We start from the raw sequence: 19,166 nt of genomic DNA, 5'->3' as shown, positions 1-19,166 counted from the left end.
TCTATAAACTCGCACTGAGCTGCACGAACAAAAGCCAACACGGCATCTTGCACTCACTGTGAGTCTCCTTAACCTACATTTGATTAGGAACTGTACTTTTAAGTAAGGATGTGTACCTTTCACATTTGAACCAGTATGATACCAATTCCCGACACCTTGGAATCGATACCGATACTCAACGGTACCAATTTTTGGTACTTTTGTGTGTGTGTGTGTGTGTGTGGTAATAAATTATTTGTTCAGTAATCAAATCTCAAAATTTTCTATTTAACATTTACTTTTCAATATATAAACTTTGAGAAATATAACACAACAACATCCCAAGTTTAAAACAAATGAGCAAAATATACAGTAATATTTAGGGCTGGACATTAAGAACTTCACGATTCGATTCACTTTCGATTCTTTCAGTTGCAGTTCAATTTGATATTGATTCTTCAGGTTGCAATTCAATTTGTTGATTTAAATGCTATTCATTAAGAAGTACAAATACAGAAATAAGAATAAATTTTGACAACTTTGAATTATTTATTGTCACGTCACATTTTTTAAGCAATAAATAATCTGAAAATTAAAAAATGGCACATAACTTACTTGTGCACATGGAGTACAAAAGTAAAAATCATTCCAGTTGTGTATAAACAATGAAAAGGTACAGTACCTGTAAATGTAATGTTTGTTTCCTCTTGGAATTTGGAATAAAAAAAATAACACACACAGCACAATAATTTATCTGTGCATATGGAGTACAAAAGTAAACGCATAATGCCAGCTTTGTATTGAAAAAGTGCATATATATTTAAACAATATTTTACTCATTTGGGTAGGATCACTGTTATTATTTTCAGGGTTTTTAACTTATACCTAATTAAGTAGCGTGTTTGCGGCATTGTGACAATTGATGGTACTTGTGGCCAGTCCCAATTCTACCCCTTATCCCTTCCCCTTCGCCCCTTCGGCTGAGCCCTTCATTTGGTAGTATCGCCCGAATTCAGTCGGTACCAAAAAATTTACTGATTTTGGTACACATTCCTACTACTATGAAGACATCCTTTCTGCTCACTTGCGTGAATCCATGAGCTCTCATTCTGTCATCTGTCATCTCTCCTCTTTTGTTTTGCATTTGTCCGTGAGCTGACAAAAGGCAGATGCTCACAGTCTCACCCCGATACGCCACCATGTGACAGTAACATCGTCTCCCTGAGTCAATTTAATTTGAAGCGTTGGCCTTTGTCAAGCACAGCTGGTCAAATCTGACACCACACTTTTCCCTCGCCATCTTAATTTTTTATTTATCTATTAATTACACAGCATGAGTCCAACTTGCATTTACATACACATATGGTACGGCCAGTCAAACAAAAAGCCCAGAATACCTTGCCTGGATAACACAATCTGTCATGCCTTTTTCAGAAGACGGTAACAAACAAGCTCACAGACACACTTGCCTTAACAATAATATTGTCTCAATTTATCTATCATCCATGTGTTGATCTGGCTTCCTGTCCCTGCTCCAACGTAATAATAATTATACACCCTTAATTATGGTGTTAAAGACCAGGCGCACGCTCAGTTAGTTAGACACTTAGTCATGCATTCTGAGCCAGATTGTGAGCAAGTATGTGTGCCTCTTAATAGGTTATGAAAGAGCACCTTCTGTTTGTCAAGCAGACAGCTGGAGAAACCTGCGCTAAGGACTTAAGTGTTAGAATGTACAAATGTCAAGAAATCCAGGTCAAGCGAGAACCAAACTCAGGGAATGGCGGAACCAATAAGGCGCAATGTGTCAATGGCTTATTGTGATTGTTAATGTGAATGACTCTGTACACAGAGGTCAATGGTGTGCCATGGTTCCTACATGCACACACTTGCTGCCGATTCATCTTTATATGATGATGACAGTCTTGGGATGTGCCTCTGAATCAATTTATTAATCACTCAAGGGTTGGCCTTAGTTAACTATACCAACCAGACATTTTTGGATAATTCTATGCTTCCTTAACCTTTTGGGTCGTTTACAAGCCAAATTTATGCTTGACAAAAGAGATGGAAACTCCGCATAAATCACTGTATTTTATTCAAACTGCAAAATGAACACTGACTCATAAGTGTTAGAAGCCCATATGTACCACCTGTATCTGACACCCACCTGTTGCTCTGGACAGGTTTAAATAAATGCCTTTATTTGCAAACAAGATTTGACTCAGTCCGACATGCTGATGATAGTCATTGCATTGAACTCTCGAGGGCACTTGTATAGTTTCCCTTGGGTACTGCAGCATGGGCTGCATCTATCTCATCACTGCACGCAACCACACGTCCTTGACAGATGCACAGACACACAAACACTTCAGTGAGATGTTCAGTTTTTCTGTCATCTCTCTTTAGGTAACGCTACGGAGTACTGGCTCAGACAAGGCAGGTTTAGGCTATTAAGTGAAGGCATATTCATATTGACAGGTCTCCCTGTTTACCCCTCCAGTGCCTTTTGCAGGCAATCTGCTTCCTCTTGGCTCTCAACTGCTGTTTCAGGTGATACTAAGAATATTTAATAGAGGATATAAACCAGGGGTGTCAAACTCATTTTTGTCACGGGCCATATTGTAGTTACGGTTTCCCTCAGAGGGCTATTATGACTGTGAAACCATAAAAATCTTTAATCGCCTCATCATATTTACACACGAAATTTATGAACTAGTTTTGGAATCAGAAATCAAGGGTAATGGGTTTTTCAACTATTGTTCATGTTTGGTAACACAAAAATGCTTGCAGTATCTCAACATTATCATTTATGATATATTTCGGTGCAGATTTTAACAAGAATCATGGAAGTTGACACATGATTTGCCTTCGCGGGCCACATAAAATTCAGTGTCGGGCCGGATCTGGCCCCCGGGCCTTGAGTTTGACACGGGTGATATAAATAATGGTGGCTGCTAACACTAGTCAGCCATAGGCCGTATAAATGTTTAGACTTAAAGTGGCACTAAGCAGGCTAAAAAAATGGCATGTAAATTCGACACACCACAGAAAAGAGTGACGTTAACAACCTTGCCAAATTTGAACATGACACTAGACAAGAGCGGCACGGTAGGAAGAAGCCCAGGTAGTTAGACAGTCGGCACTGCCCCATTCACTCGTATCAAGTTACCCATGAAGCCATGTTGTCTCTGGTGAAAGTTTACAAAATTATCTGTCGTAAAATGCCCACTGCACAGTCGTGTTGATGTTCAGCTCACCATCTGCATCTTTTCAAAAAGTCAATCCATTGGTTTTTATTTCCTCATTTTTTGGGAGGTTTAAAAAACGCTACCGAGCTGTTCTGTAAATTGAGGCATCCAGTGAAGACGTATTTTCGGGGTGTAGCCATTGTTAGTTTGCTAACTGCAAGCTGGAGTGGTAAATGGGTCTTGTTATGGATGCTAAGCACAGCTAACAACTGAGCAGTCAAATGAAATGACGTCATTTTTTTTACTAATATCGTGGGTGAGGTAACTCGCGCTAGAAAGTATACGCCCCAGCCCCTTGATGTTATGGGGCTGTTTTAGCCCGACCCGCAAAGTCAGGAAAATTGAAACGGTGAAAAAGATGCTTAAGCTATATCGCAACAATTCAGCACCATATTGTTATGTTTTTGCATCAATTTTCAGCACTTCAAACATCTATCCATCCATCGATTTTTCTTTACCGCTTATCCTCACTAGGGTCACGGGCTGCTGGAGCCTATCCCAACTATCACCCTGAACCGGTCACTTCAAACATATTTAATGTATTTAGAAACCTCCCTCTGAATGATCTATTTTGTCGTCGTTCATCTGAGAAGTGTATGTTTATATGGCTGAATCTAAATCATGCCCTTCTGGAACACGATAATAGACCCGATGTTTTCAGTCTATCACCAAACAGTCATGCTTGATAAGTTAGCTTTATGTTTTTAGGAATGCAAGCTTTAGGTTAAACCCCAGATTTTTCCACGATTCATTCAAGTTTCTTGAACTCTGCTGCGACTTTCGATGCTCCCAAAAGGTAGTAATTCTTGCGTTATTACCTTTACCTTTTGCTGTCTGAAAGAGGAGTCCAGTAAGAGTCAGTTTGTTCCTCAAAACACTGTTCAAGGAACACTAATTATCTCATAACATTGGATTTTATGGTAACACTATAACTCAGGAGGAGGTATTGTGTAGCAAAAGTCATCAATCAATGAATTAGTCCTGTTTCTACTCCTGTGTTGGACTGAGCAGAACTGCTGATGATTGATCAACAATCAATACCACCCATCTGACCGAATTCATAACGATCAATCGACTATCATGCCACATCATAATACATAATTCCAGTTACAATCCACTGTAGCTTTACAAATGATACTTTTTTGCCTCCTTGTTGTATGGACAAGTTTGAAGGAATTATGGACATTGTACATCAATGTTTTCAACATTTCATGGGATGTAGTTGAGAACTCTCTTTAATTTCTTTCTGTTGCTGTTACTGTGATGCATCATAAGCGTCATCCGTGCAGGCCCACTGTGTCATACACATCCCATGACAATGAATAACAGAACACCATTTAACTCAATTTATCATCCTGACAATCTCCTTAACACTTCTTGTCTGTCCATCCTCCCACTTGAAGCCTGAATAGTTTTTTTCTGCTTCTGCAGGGTTAGAAAGCGGTGGCGTGACATTAAAGGAGCCCACCTCAGAAGGGGAAATTGAGAGTTCAGCCCCCGTCACGCTTCGCTGTCACATTGACGGACACCCTCGGTGAGTCTCCCTTATCACCCCAAAAACACTGATTTATTGTGGGATGGTACAAGAAAAAAAAAATAGATATTTTTATTGTCCACTCCCTTATCCTCATGCCTGTTTCACACCCTTCCCTCAGGCCGACTTGCCAGTGGTTCAAAGACGGGGTGAAGCTGACTGAGAAGAGCCATCAGATCAACAACAAGGAGCGTACGCTTACAATCAAGAGCGCCACTCCAGATGACAACGGTCTGTTCTACTGCTGTGCCAAGAACGCAGCCGGCCATGTCTGCAGCAACAGTAACTTCTCTCTCAACATAATTGGTAAGCTCTATGTCAAATATGTACAAGTAGGTTGGCACAGTTTGCCAACTTAATGCTCTTTTGACAGATTTTACTTTCATGTAATGAAACAAAGCTAAGAGGTGCACTGTTAATGTTGAGAAAATTGAGGGGGAAAAAAAGAAAAGGAAATTGAGTTCTTGATGAGAAGCAGTGGCTGGCTTAAGGCCTCTTTATACTCCCGCGGCCACGCGGCCGACAACGCCCGCATTGCATCACGTGACCGACAAATTGCCCCGCGCAGCACGTCTGCGTAGTTGCTCTGTGGCGTCTATCGTGATTAGTCCGTTTTAGTCACATGCTGTGATGACGTACCAATATGCCCATTGGTTCTATATACCATCTACGTCGCCGCCTTCTCGATCGATTTTGCAGTATAATTAAACGCATCATCTGGTCATCTAGGTCCATTTGTTCTGTCGCGGTCGCCATTGTTGTTGCTTTGTTCCTTGTTACTGAAAGGAAAGTAAAAACGGCTACCGGAAATGGCAAAAAAAAAATGCAGAGGAAAATCCACCTTGTGGTGTCCCATACAATACCAGCTGTAGCGACACCCCCGACTTGGAGGAGAACTGCAGCACACTTTCAAAACAGCATGCGTGGGTTGCGCTCGATTACAAAGGCAAACTACGCGTGGGAAAGTATAAAGAAGCCTTTACACATGCAGACATAACATCATAATTGCCAATGGAATTGAATGAAGTAAGCATGCTTATATAGCTGCATTACTCTACTGTTTCCTGGTGGTGGGGCTCGAAGGCGAGCGCCTGGTGGCCGGGCCTGCACCCATGGGGCCCGGCCGGGCACAGCCCGAAAGGGTAACGTGGGTCCCCCTTCCCATGGGCTCACCACCTGTGGGAGGGGCCATAGGGGTCGGGTGCAGTGTGAGCTGGGCGGTGGCCGAAGGCGGGGACCTTGGCGATCCGATCCCCGGCTACAGAAGCTGGCTCTAGGGACGTGGAATGTCACCTCTCTGGCAGGGAAGGAGCCCGAGCTGGTGTGTGAGGTCGAGAAGTTCCGACTCGATATTGTCGGACTCGCCTCCACACACACCTGGGGCTCTGGTACCAGTCCTCTCGAGAGGGGTTGGACTCTCTGGAGTTGCCCATGGTGAGAGGCGCCGAGCAGGTGTGGGTATACTTATTGCCCCCCGGCTCGGCGCCTGTACGTTGGGGTTCACCCCGGTGGACGAGAGGGTAGCCTCCCTCCGCCTTCGGGTGGGGGGACGGGTCCTGACTGTTGTTTGTGCCTATGCACCAAACAGCAGTTCAGAGTACCCACCCTTTTTGGAGTCCTTGGAGGGGGTGCTGGAGAGCGCTCCCGCTGGGGACTCCATTGTTCTGTTGGGGGACTTCAATGCTCACGTGGGCAATGACAGTGAGACCTGGAAGGGCGCGATTGGGAGGAACGGCCCCCCGATCAGAACCCAAGCGGTGTTCTGTTATTGGACTTCTGTGCTCGTCACGGATTGTCCATAACGAACACCATGTTCAAGCATAAGGGTGTCCACACGTGCACTTGGCACCAGGACACCCTAGGTCGCAGTTCGATGATCGACTTTGTGGTCGTGTCATCGGACTTGCGGCCGCATGTCTTGGACACTCGGGAGAGAGGGGCGGAGCTGTCAACTGATCACCACCTGGTGGTGAGTTGGCTCCGATGGTGGGGGAAGATGCCGGTCCGACGTGGCAGGCCCAAACGTATTGTGAGGGCCTGCTGGGAACGTCTGGCAGAATCCCCTGTCAGAAGGAGTTTCAACTCCCACCTCCGACAGAACTTTGCTCATGTTCCGGGGGAGGCGGGGGACATCGAGTCCGAGTGGACCATGTTCCGCGCCTCCATTGCAGAGGCGGCCGACCGGAGCTGTGGCCGTAAGGTGGTCGGTGCCTGTCGTGGCGGCAATCCCCGAACCCGTTGGTGGACACCAACGGTGAGGGATGCCGTCAAGCTGAAGAAGGAGTCCTATCGGGCCTTTTTGGCCTGTGGGACTCCTGAGGCAGCTGATGGGTACCGGCTGGCCAAGCGGAATGCAGCTCTGGTGGTCGCTGAAGCAAAAACCCGGGCATGGGAGGAGTTCGGTGAGGCCATGGAGAAAGACTTCCGGACGGCTTCGAGGAAATTCTGGTCCACCATCCGACGTCTCAGGAGAGGAAAGCAGTGTACCACCAACACTGTGTATAGTGGGGATGGGGCGCTGCTGACCTCGACTCGGGACGTTGTGAGTCGGTGGGGAGAATACTTCGAAGACCTCCTCAATTCCACCGACACGCCTTCCCATGGGGAAGCAGAGTGTGGGTTGTCTGAGGCGGGCTCTCCTATCTCTGGGTTTGAGGTCACCGAGGTAGTTAAAAAGCTCCTCGGTGGCAGGGCCCCGGGGGTGGATGAGATTCACCCGGAGTTCCTAAAGGCTCTGGATGTTGTGGGGCTGTCCTGGTTGACACGCCTCTGCAACATCGCGTGGACATCGGGGACAGTGCCTCTGGATTGGCAGACTGGGGTGGTGGTCCCCCTTTTTAAGAAGGGGGACCGGAGGGTGTGTTCCAACTACAGGGGGATCACACTGCTCAGCCTCCCTGGTAAGGTCTATTCAGGGGTGCTGGAGAGGAGGGTCCGTCGGGAAGTCGAATCTCAGATTCAGGAGGAGCAGTGTGGTTTTCGTCCTGGCCGTGGAACAGTGGACCAGCTCTACACCCTCGGCAGGGTCCTCGAGGGTGCATGGGAGTTCGCCCAACCAGTCTACATGTGTTTTGTGGACTTGGAGAAGGCGTTCGACCGTGTCCCTCGGGGAGTCCTGTGGAGAGTGCTTCGGGAGTATGGGGTACCGAACCCCCTGATACGGGCTGTTCGGTCCCTGTACGACCAGAGTCAGAGTTTGGTCCGCATATCCGGCAGTAAGTCGGACTCGTTCCCGGTGAGGGTTGGACTCCGCCAAGGCTGCCCTTTGTCGCCGATTCTGTTCATAACTTTTATGGACAGAATTTCTAGGCGCAGCCGAGGCGTAGAGGGGGTCCGGTTTGGTTGCCTCAGTATTGCATCTCTGCTTTTTGCAGATGATGTGGTTCTGTTGGCTTCATCAAGCCGTGACCTCCAACTCTCATTGGAGCAGTTCGCAGCCGAGTGTGAAGCGGCTGGGATGAGAATCAGCACCTCCAAATCTGAGACCATGGTCCTCAGTCGGGAAAGGGTGGCATGCCATCTCCAGGTCGGGGATCAGATCCTGCCCCAAGTGGAGGAATTCAAGTATCTTGGGGTCTTGTTCACGAGTGAGGGAAGAATGGAACGGGAGATCGACAGGCGGATCGCTGCAGCGTCTGCAGTGATGCGGACTTTGTATCGGTCCGTTGTGGTAAAGAAAGAGCTAAGCCGAAAGGCGAAGCTCTCAATTTACCGGTCGATCTTCGTTCCTACCCTCACCTATGGTCATGAGCTGTGGGTCATGACCGAAAGAACAAGATCCCGGATACAAGCGGCCGAAATGAGTTTCCTTCGCAGGGTGTCCGGGCTCTCCCTTAGAGATAGGGTGAGAAGCTCGGTCATCCGGGAGGATCTCAGAGTAGAGCCGCTACTTCTCCGCATTGAGAGGAGCCAGATGAGGTGGCTGGGGCATCTGATTCGGATGCCTCCCGGACGCCTCCCTGGTGAGGTGTTCCGGGCATGTCCCACCGGGAGGAGACCCCGGGGACGACCCAGGACGCGCTGGAGAGACTACATCCTTCGGCTGGCCTGGGAACGCCTCGGGATCCCCCCGGAAGAGCTGGATGAAGTGGCTGGGGAGAGGGTAGTCTGGGCGTCCCTGCTGAAGCTACTGCCCCCGCGACCCGACCCGGATAAGCGGTAGAGAATGGATGGATGGATGGACTCTACTGTTTAAAAAAACAGCTGACGTGTAGTGTCATGAAATTTGTATTTCTGCTTTCTCATGATTTTTCTACATTTTGTGTGCTTATGTAACACGCTATACTGTATTATCTTCAGTACACCACAGAGAGAAATACAGTACTGTACATTCAGCATCTGTCTGAGAAACCTGATGCCCGCCTCACACTAATTAGCCACCTAAAACACACACACACACACACACACACAAATATAAAACACACATGGTAATGTTAGCACCTGGGTGGAGGGAGGATGGCTAATTATTGAGTTCCCGGTTACTCCCCTTGGTACTGCCATAGGGCTTACCTTTGAGGGAGCTTTGACAGATTTAAGCAGGTTTTCAATGCAGTCATAGCCTTGCATGGGTGGGCCAAGTATATACAATGACAGCTGTAATATGGCCTTTAATCGGATAGACAACTGGCCATAGCAAACCTGAAATGAAACACAATCTCTTGAATGCTTCAAATATCTTTTTTGTGTGGCAACCAGGGAATTCTACTTATGACACTAATACAAATTAACTGAACATTGTAAATGAGTTACTAGCCCAGGCAGCTCAGACAGCATTTGCAAATATGTAAATTTGATATTAAATATATTTAGTCATGTGGCGTGGTCTTCTACTTCACCAGACCTTAGCCCTCTTGACTTCTTTTTGGGGTATGCTAAAGTAGGAATAATCAAACTTTTTGGGTCCCAGGTCTCCTTATAGGGCAGAAATCTTTCCAATGACTCTCTAAAAATGCCAATACCAATTAACCATAACGATCATGTGCACCCCTAAATGACATGATAATTATTTATTTTTTGAAAGTTTCAACCTATATATTCATGGTCTGTTTAATAGAAAGGAACTCAATCACAATCAGTTGAATTGATTTCAATATTTATCCATCAAGGCTAGCTGACGTGCACTGCTTCCACTAACAGCATGGCTGCGAATAGAGATGAGCTAGATTACAAAAGGATAGTCAGTGTTGCTAATTTAGCGATTTGCAAATATTTTGCTGATGGAGCCTTTCCTCACTGAAAGAGCTCTATATGAAAAAATTGCTTGAGACCACGAGAAATATTGCACGCTTTAAATGACGTCAGATTTACGTCATACATCACAATCGTATCAGACCTTCTAGTTGGCCCAAAGCGAAGGTAGGGAGGAGTAACTGGTTTAGTATATATTTTTTCTTTGGAGCACTGGTCCCCATATGTATGACATAATTTTTTTGCACATAGATTTGCAAAGTATATTTTTCAAGTTACGGGTCGCAGCCCCCATGGGCCCCTGGATCCAAGTTTGAGAACAACAGTGCTAAAGGAGAAGGTGCACTCAATAGAAATCACAGATGCAGTGTTGAAAATATAATTTCTCGAGAATATATTTGCCTGTGTGTCCATACTTTTGGGATGCCCAGTCATTCAGTGCTGAATGTTGATGTCATATCCAGTGGTTGTTTCTGTATAAATTTGGCTGTATCTGCAAGTGTAGTTTTAGATGTCTCATAATGATTGCTAGTTAAAATACTAGTTGTTTTTAAAAAAAAATTATGAAAATAGGTATTAAATGGTATTGAATTAATTGAATTTAGTTTAATTTATGCTGGTGACTCCAAATCAGATGCAAATCTCTCAGTTTATTTTTCTTCAAATAAATAAAATGAGCTTTTACATGACACATAAAATTTTGTGTTTGAGTATAGGGATTTTCCTCCTGTACAACAGTCAATCCCGTTATGTGTTACAGCTGCCATAAAAATGATGGTCCTGATATGCCAAGGGGTCAATGAAAAGTCCAGTGACCTAATTAAGTCTGCATGAGGGCCCCTGAGGTGTTGACACATACCATCACCTGAGGGCCTGCCCTGCTGTTGGCAGCTTTTAATAAGTGCACAGATGCGATAGTGCTTGATGGTCTAATGCCTGCTGATGTAATCATGGAGATGTTTGTCTACGTCTTTTATAGATAAGAGCTTTCCTCGACCAGTTGTCACTCCTGAGGACCAGGTGGTTCTGAGGAATGAAGAAGCTGTGTTCCACTGCCAGTTCACAGCTGTCCCACCTCCTGCTTTGGAATGGTACCATGAAAGTGAGCTGCTGGTTAACAAAACTCGGTAAATTCCAATTGCAAAATTTATTTTTTTTCCCCTCCTGGAAACATGTCTTCTTCTGTTCCAACATTGTTCCCTTGCCTTACTTCACCGTTATACATTATACGCATCATCTCTACTTGTTTTACTAGTGTGTAGCTGTGGTGCATTCCCTTGAGACCTATAAACTGGAACTCTGGAGCTGTACTTTCAGCTTCCATTTTGCTCTTGCAGCTCTGCCACAAGATGAATTGCACATTAAGGAATCCTATTCCTGAAATAAGAATGCTGTAAAGTTCCTTTGCGATCTGCTGTACTTCATTTCAACGTGTCCTCTATCACAAGAGACTTTGCAGTCTTTCACTGTTCACACACTGAACCGAAAAAGCCCTCAAGCTGCAATCAGCTTACCAGCATGTCCCCTATAAACATGTACTGGAAGCTCTCAATCACGTGTCAAACAGCAAGTCTGCGGGCAGCTGGGGAAAAAAAAATCTTGCCAGCTGGTTGATTTAGTTTTTTTAATAATTACTGGTCAGTTTATGTTTCTCACACTATGCTGCACAAGAGTCACTAGCAGATGGGACACACTGCACTGTTGCTGCTGCTGGACTTGAAGCAGTCAGCACTGATCACACTGAGACACTGTCGCTATCTATGTGTGACCTTAAACACAGTGGTTTTTTTTTGGGGGGTTTAATTTATAGGCCTGCATGGCCATTTTGTACAGCTGCCAGTGTTTGAATGAGAAATGAATGAGGCTTCATGTCGCCAGCTAATCGTTTATTAGTCATTTCACCACCATTTGCTGTAGTTTGATAGCACTGCAGAAGATATAACTCGGTATAGAGCAGCTGAAATAAGTATTCAAAACGTCACCATTTTTCTCATTAAATATATTTCCTAAGGTGGAGGACACACAAATTTCACCATTTCATTTAAATAGACACATTGCTCCATCTTGTGATTGGATCGGTGATCGGCTATCGTTTCTTTAAACTCACTGATCGGTGATCGGCCCCACAAATCCTGATCGTGTAAAGCCTAGTTTTAAGATGAGTATCCATCCATCCATTTTCCATACTGGTTCTCCTCACTCGGGTCACGGGCTTGCTGGAGCCTATCCCAGCTGACTCTGGGGAAGAGGCCGGGTAAACACCCAACTGGTCGTGAGATGAGTGTATTTTTCAAAATTAACACAAAGCAGTTTATGTCCATCCATGTTGTGATGTGTTGCTCTAGTTATATTAAAGTGCCACAAAACAGGCCCAAAAAATGTCTTGTAAAGTCAAAATACCACAGAGTAAATTTAACAAGCTGTACCATGAATTAATGTATAAAAAAATCGCAAAGTATGTGAAACCAGGCTTCAAAATGGTTAAGACTTGAGACATTTTTTGAGCTTCCAGACGCGGTGGGCATGTCGCTGGGTGCTCTGTAAATTCTGTCTCCAGCTGTCAATCAAATACTTTTTTTCTATCGTGGATTTGCTACTCCTCTGCCTGCAAGCAGTGCAATAGACAGCACATGCTTCATGGGCCGCAGTCATTCTGCCCCTTTATTTCCGTTGAAATTCAGTGGGCCATTAGTTGACAAAGGGACTCGTCAGCCGCGACGTGTTGCGAGAAGGAGGAGAAAGAGGACGGGGTGCGGGGAATCATCCATGGTGCACACAGTGGTGTGGGCGTGTGGCCGCCGCAGCTGGGTGATTTTTGTCCCACTCCTCCTCGTCCATGATGCAACTGGCTTACGAGCCCCTCCATCAATTCGAGGGGCTGATGAACATTCACCATGTACTCTAACCGCTGTCAGGTCGGCGTGGGGTGGCGGATCGCTGCTGCCTCGCAACACAACGAGCATGCGGCCAGGCGGCAGAGACGTGTTAGTCCAAATAACACCAAACACATTGCACTACAGGGAATATGTATTTTTCTGAGTTGTGGGCATACTTTGATGGCTAAATGCACACTACATTAGTAGAACTGGTTCGATTATGAATGAGGAAGTGGCAATTCCGCCAAATGGTCACTGCATGGAATAAGGGCGCTTACTGTTTATATAGTGAGGTATGTAAAGTATATGTCCAAACCTCTTGAGGTCATGAGGATAGTTTTTAGCCCCGCCCACAAAAAATGTGGACTAATGTAGAAGGTGAAAAAAAGTCTTAAGCTACAGTATATCTCAACAATTCAGTACTATATTGTTCTCAGTCTTTGCACGTTTTCAGCACTTCAAACATATTTTATGTATTTAGAAACAAAATAAGGGTTTACGTTTTGGGGCACTTAAAAGATATTTTCGAGTCAAAACTCATGAATTTTTCTCATGTCGAAAATCAAACAACACCCCAGAAACAGAAGAGGGGAAAAAAAATTCTGTATCGGCGCAATGCATCATGGATATTGGTTGTTCATTACTTTCCAAGATGCATTGCGGAATACATTCAAGGCACTTTAAAGGGAATAACCTGTACTCACTACACATTGGAACAGCACTACAAAATAGCAAACTCCCTATATTGGGGACTATATAATGTATATGGACTGATAGGTCTGCGGAAACCTCTTTAATTAAATCAAGGGTATGGCTTGACCTAATCTGTAATTATTCATCCTATCAAGACATTTTGAACAAGATTGTGTCAAAAGCCATTTTTTGTTCCATTTTTCTACCACAGTGATTGTTTTTCTGGTTGAAAGGACTAAAAATGCCCACAGAAACATTCTTACATCTTGTAGAAAGTCTTACCTTATGAGTGGAAGCTGGTGGTGGGTAGGTTGGCCGAACTCCATTTTCACTTACTCTTTGTAGGAAGCCGTCTCAATACTTTTGTCCATGTCCATCACCCCATGTCTATGTTGAGTTCCTGCCACTCTCTCTCATATCCATCCCAGATGTGAACAGCACAGCTTGCCTGTAATTAATTTTCACCCTGTCCATCACTGCCACAGAACGACTACTTAGCATGCCAGAGGTCAAGATGGGCCATTAGGATGGGCCTCCAACATCACAAGATGTTTTAAAAATAACTTGCTGTATAGGACATTTATCTGTGTGTTTTGTAGTGGAAATTTGCCTAAATTAGAACTAACTCGGCGCACCAGATGTTTCACCGGATCAGCATGGTTAGGAAACATGCCAGATCCCTGGTACCCATTACACTGATCAGAGGAGCTGCTGGTGGTCAATCAAGCCAAAGGAAATGGCAAGAATATACTGGTGGCAAGAAGAATCAATAAGCAGCGGTAGAGGTTTATATGAGATTTTTTTCTCTCCAGTGTATTCCTGCTATCCAATGGGTCACTGCTCATCACCCAGGTTAAACCCAGGAACACGGGCTTGTACAAGTGTGTTGGCCGCAGCGACAGTGGTTCACAAGTGACACACGAGGCTTCCCTCCTCATAGCAGGTACACACACACACACACACACACACAAATTTGCAGCGGTTGACCTGCTTGGTGATAAACACCTAACCACATCATGTTGTCTGAGAGTGTGAGAGCATTTCAGTACAATATTCCTCTGCCTTCTGTTGGCTTTTTCACTTAGAGCCATATGTCACCATATAATCAAATTTCCTTAACATTATCCGGCGCAGCTGTATCCTTCTCACTCTATACATGCTGAAACACTTCAATTCTTCCACTTCGTGTTTGGCCTATCACGTTGGCTAGTGATCATAACATCACATGAAGTCTGTATAAAATAACAGTTGACATGCCCCACACGAGATTATGAATGAATACCATAGAGATAATCCTGTTCCGCAGAGCCGAAATGTATTCGCTATTTCTTTGATCCATAGGAGTTAATAATTTACTAGGAATAGTTGTACTAAAGTGAGGCATTTATTACACAGCATGTGGCATTGACAAACATACAGCTGCAAATTCATCCTAAGTACATAAATTGAGTGATGTCCACTTGGATACATTATTGTTTAGAATGCCCTTGTCGTTATAAATTTTTTAGAAACCTGCTCACAGTATTCGTATACCTAAAGTAGTCTATTAATTGCATAACTTTATTATTTAATACTAATGAAATTTCTCATTGGGAATTAAAATCTTTGATAAGCACTGCAATTTCTCGTGTATAATGCGCACCCATGTATAATACGCACCCCCAAAGTGGACCCTAAAATTCTGGAAAACCGTTCTACCTATGTATAATGCATTTTTACAATGCATGATTTTGCTTCTACCCATATGATCAAACCATGAAGTATTATCTGTCTTTTGTGAGTTTTATTCGGAAGTTAAGCACTTTATTTGATCATGTAATACTTTCTTTTTATTTACTTGCGCTTATTTTGAAATTCACAACCCTACTTTTATTTATTAAATGAGAAAACACACAGTTGTGCTCATACGTTTGATTACCCAGGCAGAATTTGTAAGATGGGTATAATTCTTTAAAAACATTAAGGGGCAGGCGAAACTTATTTAATTTTATTTTAATGGGATTCAAATTAAAACTGTCAAGCATTTCAGAAAAGCAATATTTTTTTTGGGGGGGGGGGGGGGGGAAATGTGCATTATACACAAGAAATAACTGTAGTTGTATTTGAAATTGCGTTACATGAATAAACCCACTGAGAATGAAAACTATGATTTAATAGCACAGAGACCACAGTGAAAACATTGTCTAGGCATATGAACTATTCTACGATATTTTCCATAATAGTGTCAATGAGTGCCATATAAGTTCTGAACACTACCTTCTAAAAAGTATTTAAATTACTGCTGCAGTTTAAAGTGAGGTTTATCTGTTGTATCTCATTTTTTACGAATCAGATTTCCTTTTCAAATGCAAGTGCATGCAAATCAAATGTTAACACGCTTAAGTCTGGAGTTTCTTTCTTTTACTCTCCTGAGGACTCTTTTTTTTTTTTTTTTTTTTCCCCTCTCAAACTTCTGTTTTGTCTTTGGTCAAATGAAATACGACTGTATCTGCAGTTTTAACCCAGTGAACCGCAGCTCCATTTAAATACCTTAATTCACATAATCTGATGGTAATCCCTCCAGGCATTAAATGGGATTGTGTCACAATAGAAGTCATTATTTGGTGACAAGTTTTAAGTCTTTCCATCGTAGTTCCACCTCATTCATTTTACAGCCCAAATACCAACCCATGCCCCCCTCAATCTCCTTCTTTCCCAGTTCAGCCTACCGTTCATCTGCTGAAATATATGCGTTTTCCTCTCTTCTCAATAGCTGATTTTGATCATTGACTCTGAAAGGTCGGAGCCGGTGACCAACTTGAGTCCCGTTAACCAATAAAGTAGTAATGATTGTTAAAAAACAAAACAATGCATCATACAGTACAGTAAGGTCTTGTGAGTCTTTGTAGCACAGATCACACTCCACTGACTATATAGCTGCTGCCAGCTTTGAAATGGCTCACCTCACAAAGACCCTTTCTAATCTAATTCCCTTACTTAAAACAACCTATATTCTCAGTCTCCTACTATCTTTTGTTACCTAATGGGGAATTGTTTTATTAAAATACCAAAAATCTGTCAACAGCTCTATGATCTAGAAATAGCTGTACTCAAGGTGCTTGATAAATTAAATCACACTTTGAAGACAGATTTTGGTTCACAAAAATAAAAATTAATAATAAACATAAATATAATTAAGTAATTTCACAGTTCTGTTCCCTTCACCTCTCTTCTCTACACCACAGAGATTGATGACATGATGGCCAAGATGTCAAAAGTTTTCACAGCAGACACTTTGCAGCGGGTCCCTTGTAATGCCCCACGGGGACGACCCCAGCCCGGAGTCTGGTGGGAGAAGGGAGGTCAGCGAGTGCCCACGGAGGGACGAGTGTACCAGGATGGCTCTGATCTGGTCTTCAGTCCAACTGAGGCGGGCGATTCAGGAGTCTATACCTGCGTAGCTCAAAACAAGGCGGGACGCAGGACACAAGAAGTTACCTTCACTGTAGCAAGTGAGTACAAAACAAGCTTACAACATCACGCGTTTATTCACTTTTTTTTTTTTTTTTTTTTAAGAAATGAGGATCATACTCAAATTAGATTTAATACACATTATTTTGTGTTTTTAGTACTTTTTTTTAATGCCAGATTTACACTGTTCTACTCATAGGCAATAGGACAGAGCCCTGTTGCAAATAGTGAAAATCACAAAATAGTGGCAAAGCACTACTTTCCAATTGGACAGTTCTAATGGCTGACTAAATGAAGCTCCTTCCCTAACTTCATAGTTTGTCGGCACCACACTGCCACAAGATGATACCAAAGCAATACTTTTATGTTAGACGGGGCTTTGGTCTTAGCACAAAAACAGAAAATAGGTGAGTTTTTTCAGTCAATAATAGGATAGGTTCCTCAAAAAATCAGCTAATTGGTAACTTAGCAAATCACAAATATGAGGGAACACTGTACATGATTCAAGTGCTCCAGTTACATCTTTTTGGGCATTCCTAGCCCTCCATAAAGTTTGAATATCTCTCATGGTAATATAAGCAGAAACATCTAAAGATATCAGTCATATGTGCATAAATCACATCTGCCAATTCACCTGCAGTGCATGCTAGATGTTGTTGAAATGCTATCAAATATACAAAACACCTGCTGTAAATCAACAGCATAAGCGCAGATACAAATGGATGTATATTTTTATTACTACAACAAAACATCCCAAGTGAATATATGTCTTACATAGAACAGCACAAAATAACTTATGTATCCCTATTAGAAAGGGAGATAATTTATGGTATTAAGTTTAGTCAAGCTAAGTTGTCTGCTCAAGGTTCTTGTCATGCATTTGAATACATAGCTGTTACAATTATACTGTGTATGTTTGAGGGATTGTAAAATGCCTGTGCTCATGTTCTCCTGCAGCCGCCCCTTTGTGGGTAACAATGCCCCAAGACAGTCGTTTGGAAGAAGGTAAACCGGGTTATCTGCACTGTCACGCCAAAGCCACTCCTGAACCTGAGGTCACGTGGCTGCGCAACAACATCATGATCACACCTGAGGTCTGTTGTTATGATCACATTCCTCACTGGCCTGTGTGATGTCTCCTTTCTCGGCTTCATATACATATGTTAACTGACTTCCTCTTTGATTTACTTTATTTTGTATACTGTACTGCAAAATGTTGGTTGTCGAACTTACCCGATTACTTGTTACCCCAATCGATATTTATAAAGAAAAACTTCAGTTGCAGTATTTGCCTACTGCTATGTAGATGACCATTTGTGAAATAATGTAGTCAAAACATCCAGAGTTTTATGAGAAATGTAACCAAATTTTTCCACAATGTACACATTTTCTGACAATTCAGCTGGGCTTGTCTTTAACTGCTAGTTTTCTTCCTGCCAGGACTCCCGTTTTAAACTATTTCCAAACGGCACCCTGAGGATCAACAGCGTGGAGGTGTACGACGGACAGATGTATGGTTGTGAGACCAAAACAGTTGGTGGTCGACTGTCTGGCCAGGCCAGAATCACCGTACTGGGTAAGACAGTGAGATTTTTCTTATGTTTTGAGTCATTCCAAGAAAGATCAATAATACAGTGCTCAAAGAAAATCTAAAACAAATGTGGTCATGCCTGTGGGCATGTGTATGTGTTTCTTAAAATAGGAAGAGCTGGAAGACACCCACGTAGGTGTTAAACATGACTCATTCACAGCAGCTTTAGTCTGACCTCCAATGTAACACTTTATCTCTAAGATGAATACTTCTGTAGATGATCTGAGATGTCATTGTTATGTCTGGCTGGTCTCTCTATTTATAAGATGTCTGCCTCTGTTACTTTTTAGTTCTTTATGCTTGTATATGGGTACATTGTACAGGGTTCTCTAGTGATCTTGAATCTTTTAAGTTGCATTTTCAAGGTACGGAAAGTACTGCAGTTTTTGATAAAGTACTTAGTTTAAAGTGTTTGAAATGGTAACTCGTTCAGAACCAACGGCTGTCTGATTGAAATAAAACAATATACAGTAACTATGATGCTATGAACCTCCAATTTACTAATTACTTCGTTTCATTAACTATGATGCTATGAACCTCTAATTTACGTCGTCTTACTTCGTTTACGTTTCTACATCCACTGAGTCCAAATAGTCAGTGGTTGA

General features: G+C 43.2%; 1 protein-coding gene across 4 annotated transcripts in view; it reads left to right on the top strand.

Annotated features, from left to right (window-relative positions):
* The window catches only part of ptk7b (protein tyrosine kinase 7b), a 100,495-nt gene that overhangs the window by 68,374 nt on the left and 12,955 nt on the right, over positions 1-19,166 (top strand). For all 4 annotated transcript variants that reach the window (XM_061790902.1, XM_061790903.1, XM_061790901.1 and 1 more), the window contains 7 exons: positions 4,662-4,764; positions 4,886-5,070; positions 10,931-11,078; positions 14,333-14,463; positions 16,745-17,011; positions 17,928-18,064; positions 18,411-18,546. In XM_061790902.1, the coding sequence (XP_061646886.1) occupies positions 4,662-4,764; positions 4,886-5,070; positions 10,931-11,078; positions 14,333-14,463; positions 16,745-17,011; positions 17,928-18,064; positions 18,411-18,546 (1,107 nt within the window). The remainder of the gene's footprint in view (positions 1-4,661; positions 4,765-4,885; positions 5,071-10,930; positions 11,079-14,332; positions 14,464-16,744; positions 17,012-17,927; positions 18,065-18,410; positions 18,547-19,166) is intronic.

The sequence above is a fragment of the Phyllopteryx taeniolatus genome, chromosome 11 (genome assembly GCF_024500385.1).
Source record: "Phyllopteryx taeniolatus isolate TA_2022b chromosome 11, UOR_Ptae_1.2, whole genome shotgun sequence".
NCBI lineage: Eukaryota > Metazoa > Chordata > Actinopteri > Syngnathiformes > Syngnathidae > Phyllopteryx > Phyllopteryx taeniolatus.
The sequence above is the reverse complement of the archived record's forward strand: the minus strand, read 5'-3'. Positions and strand labels throughout refer to the sequence as shown.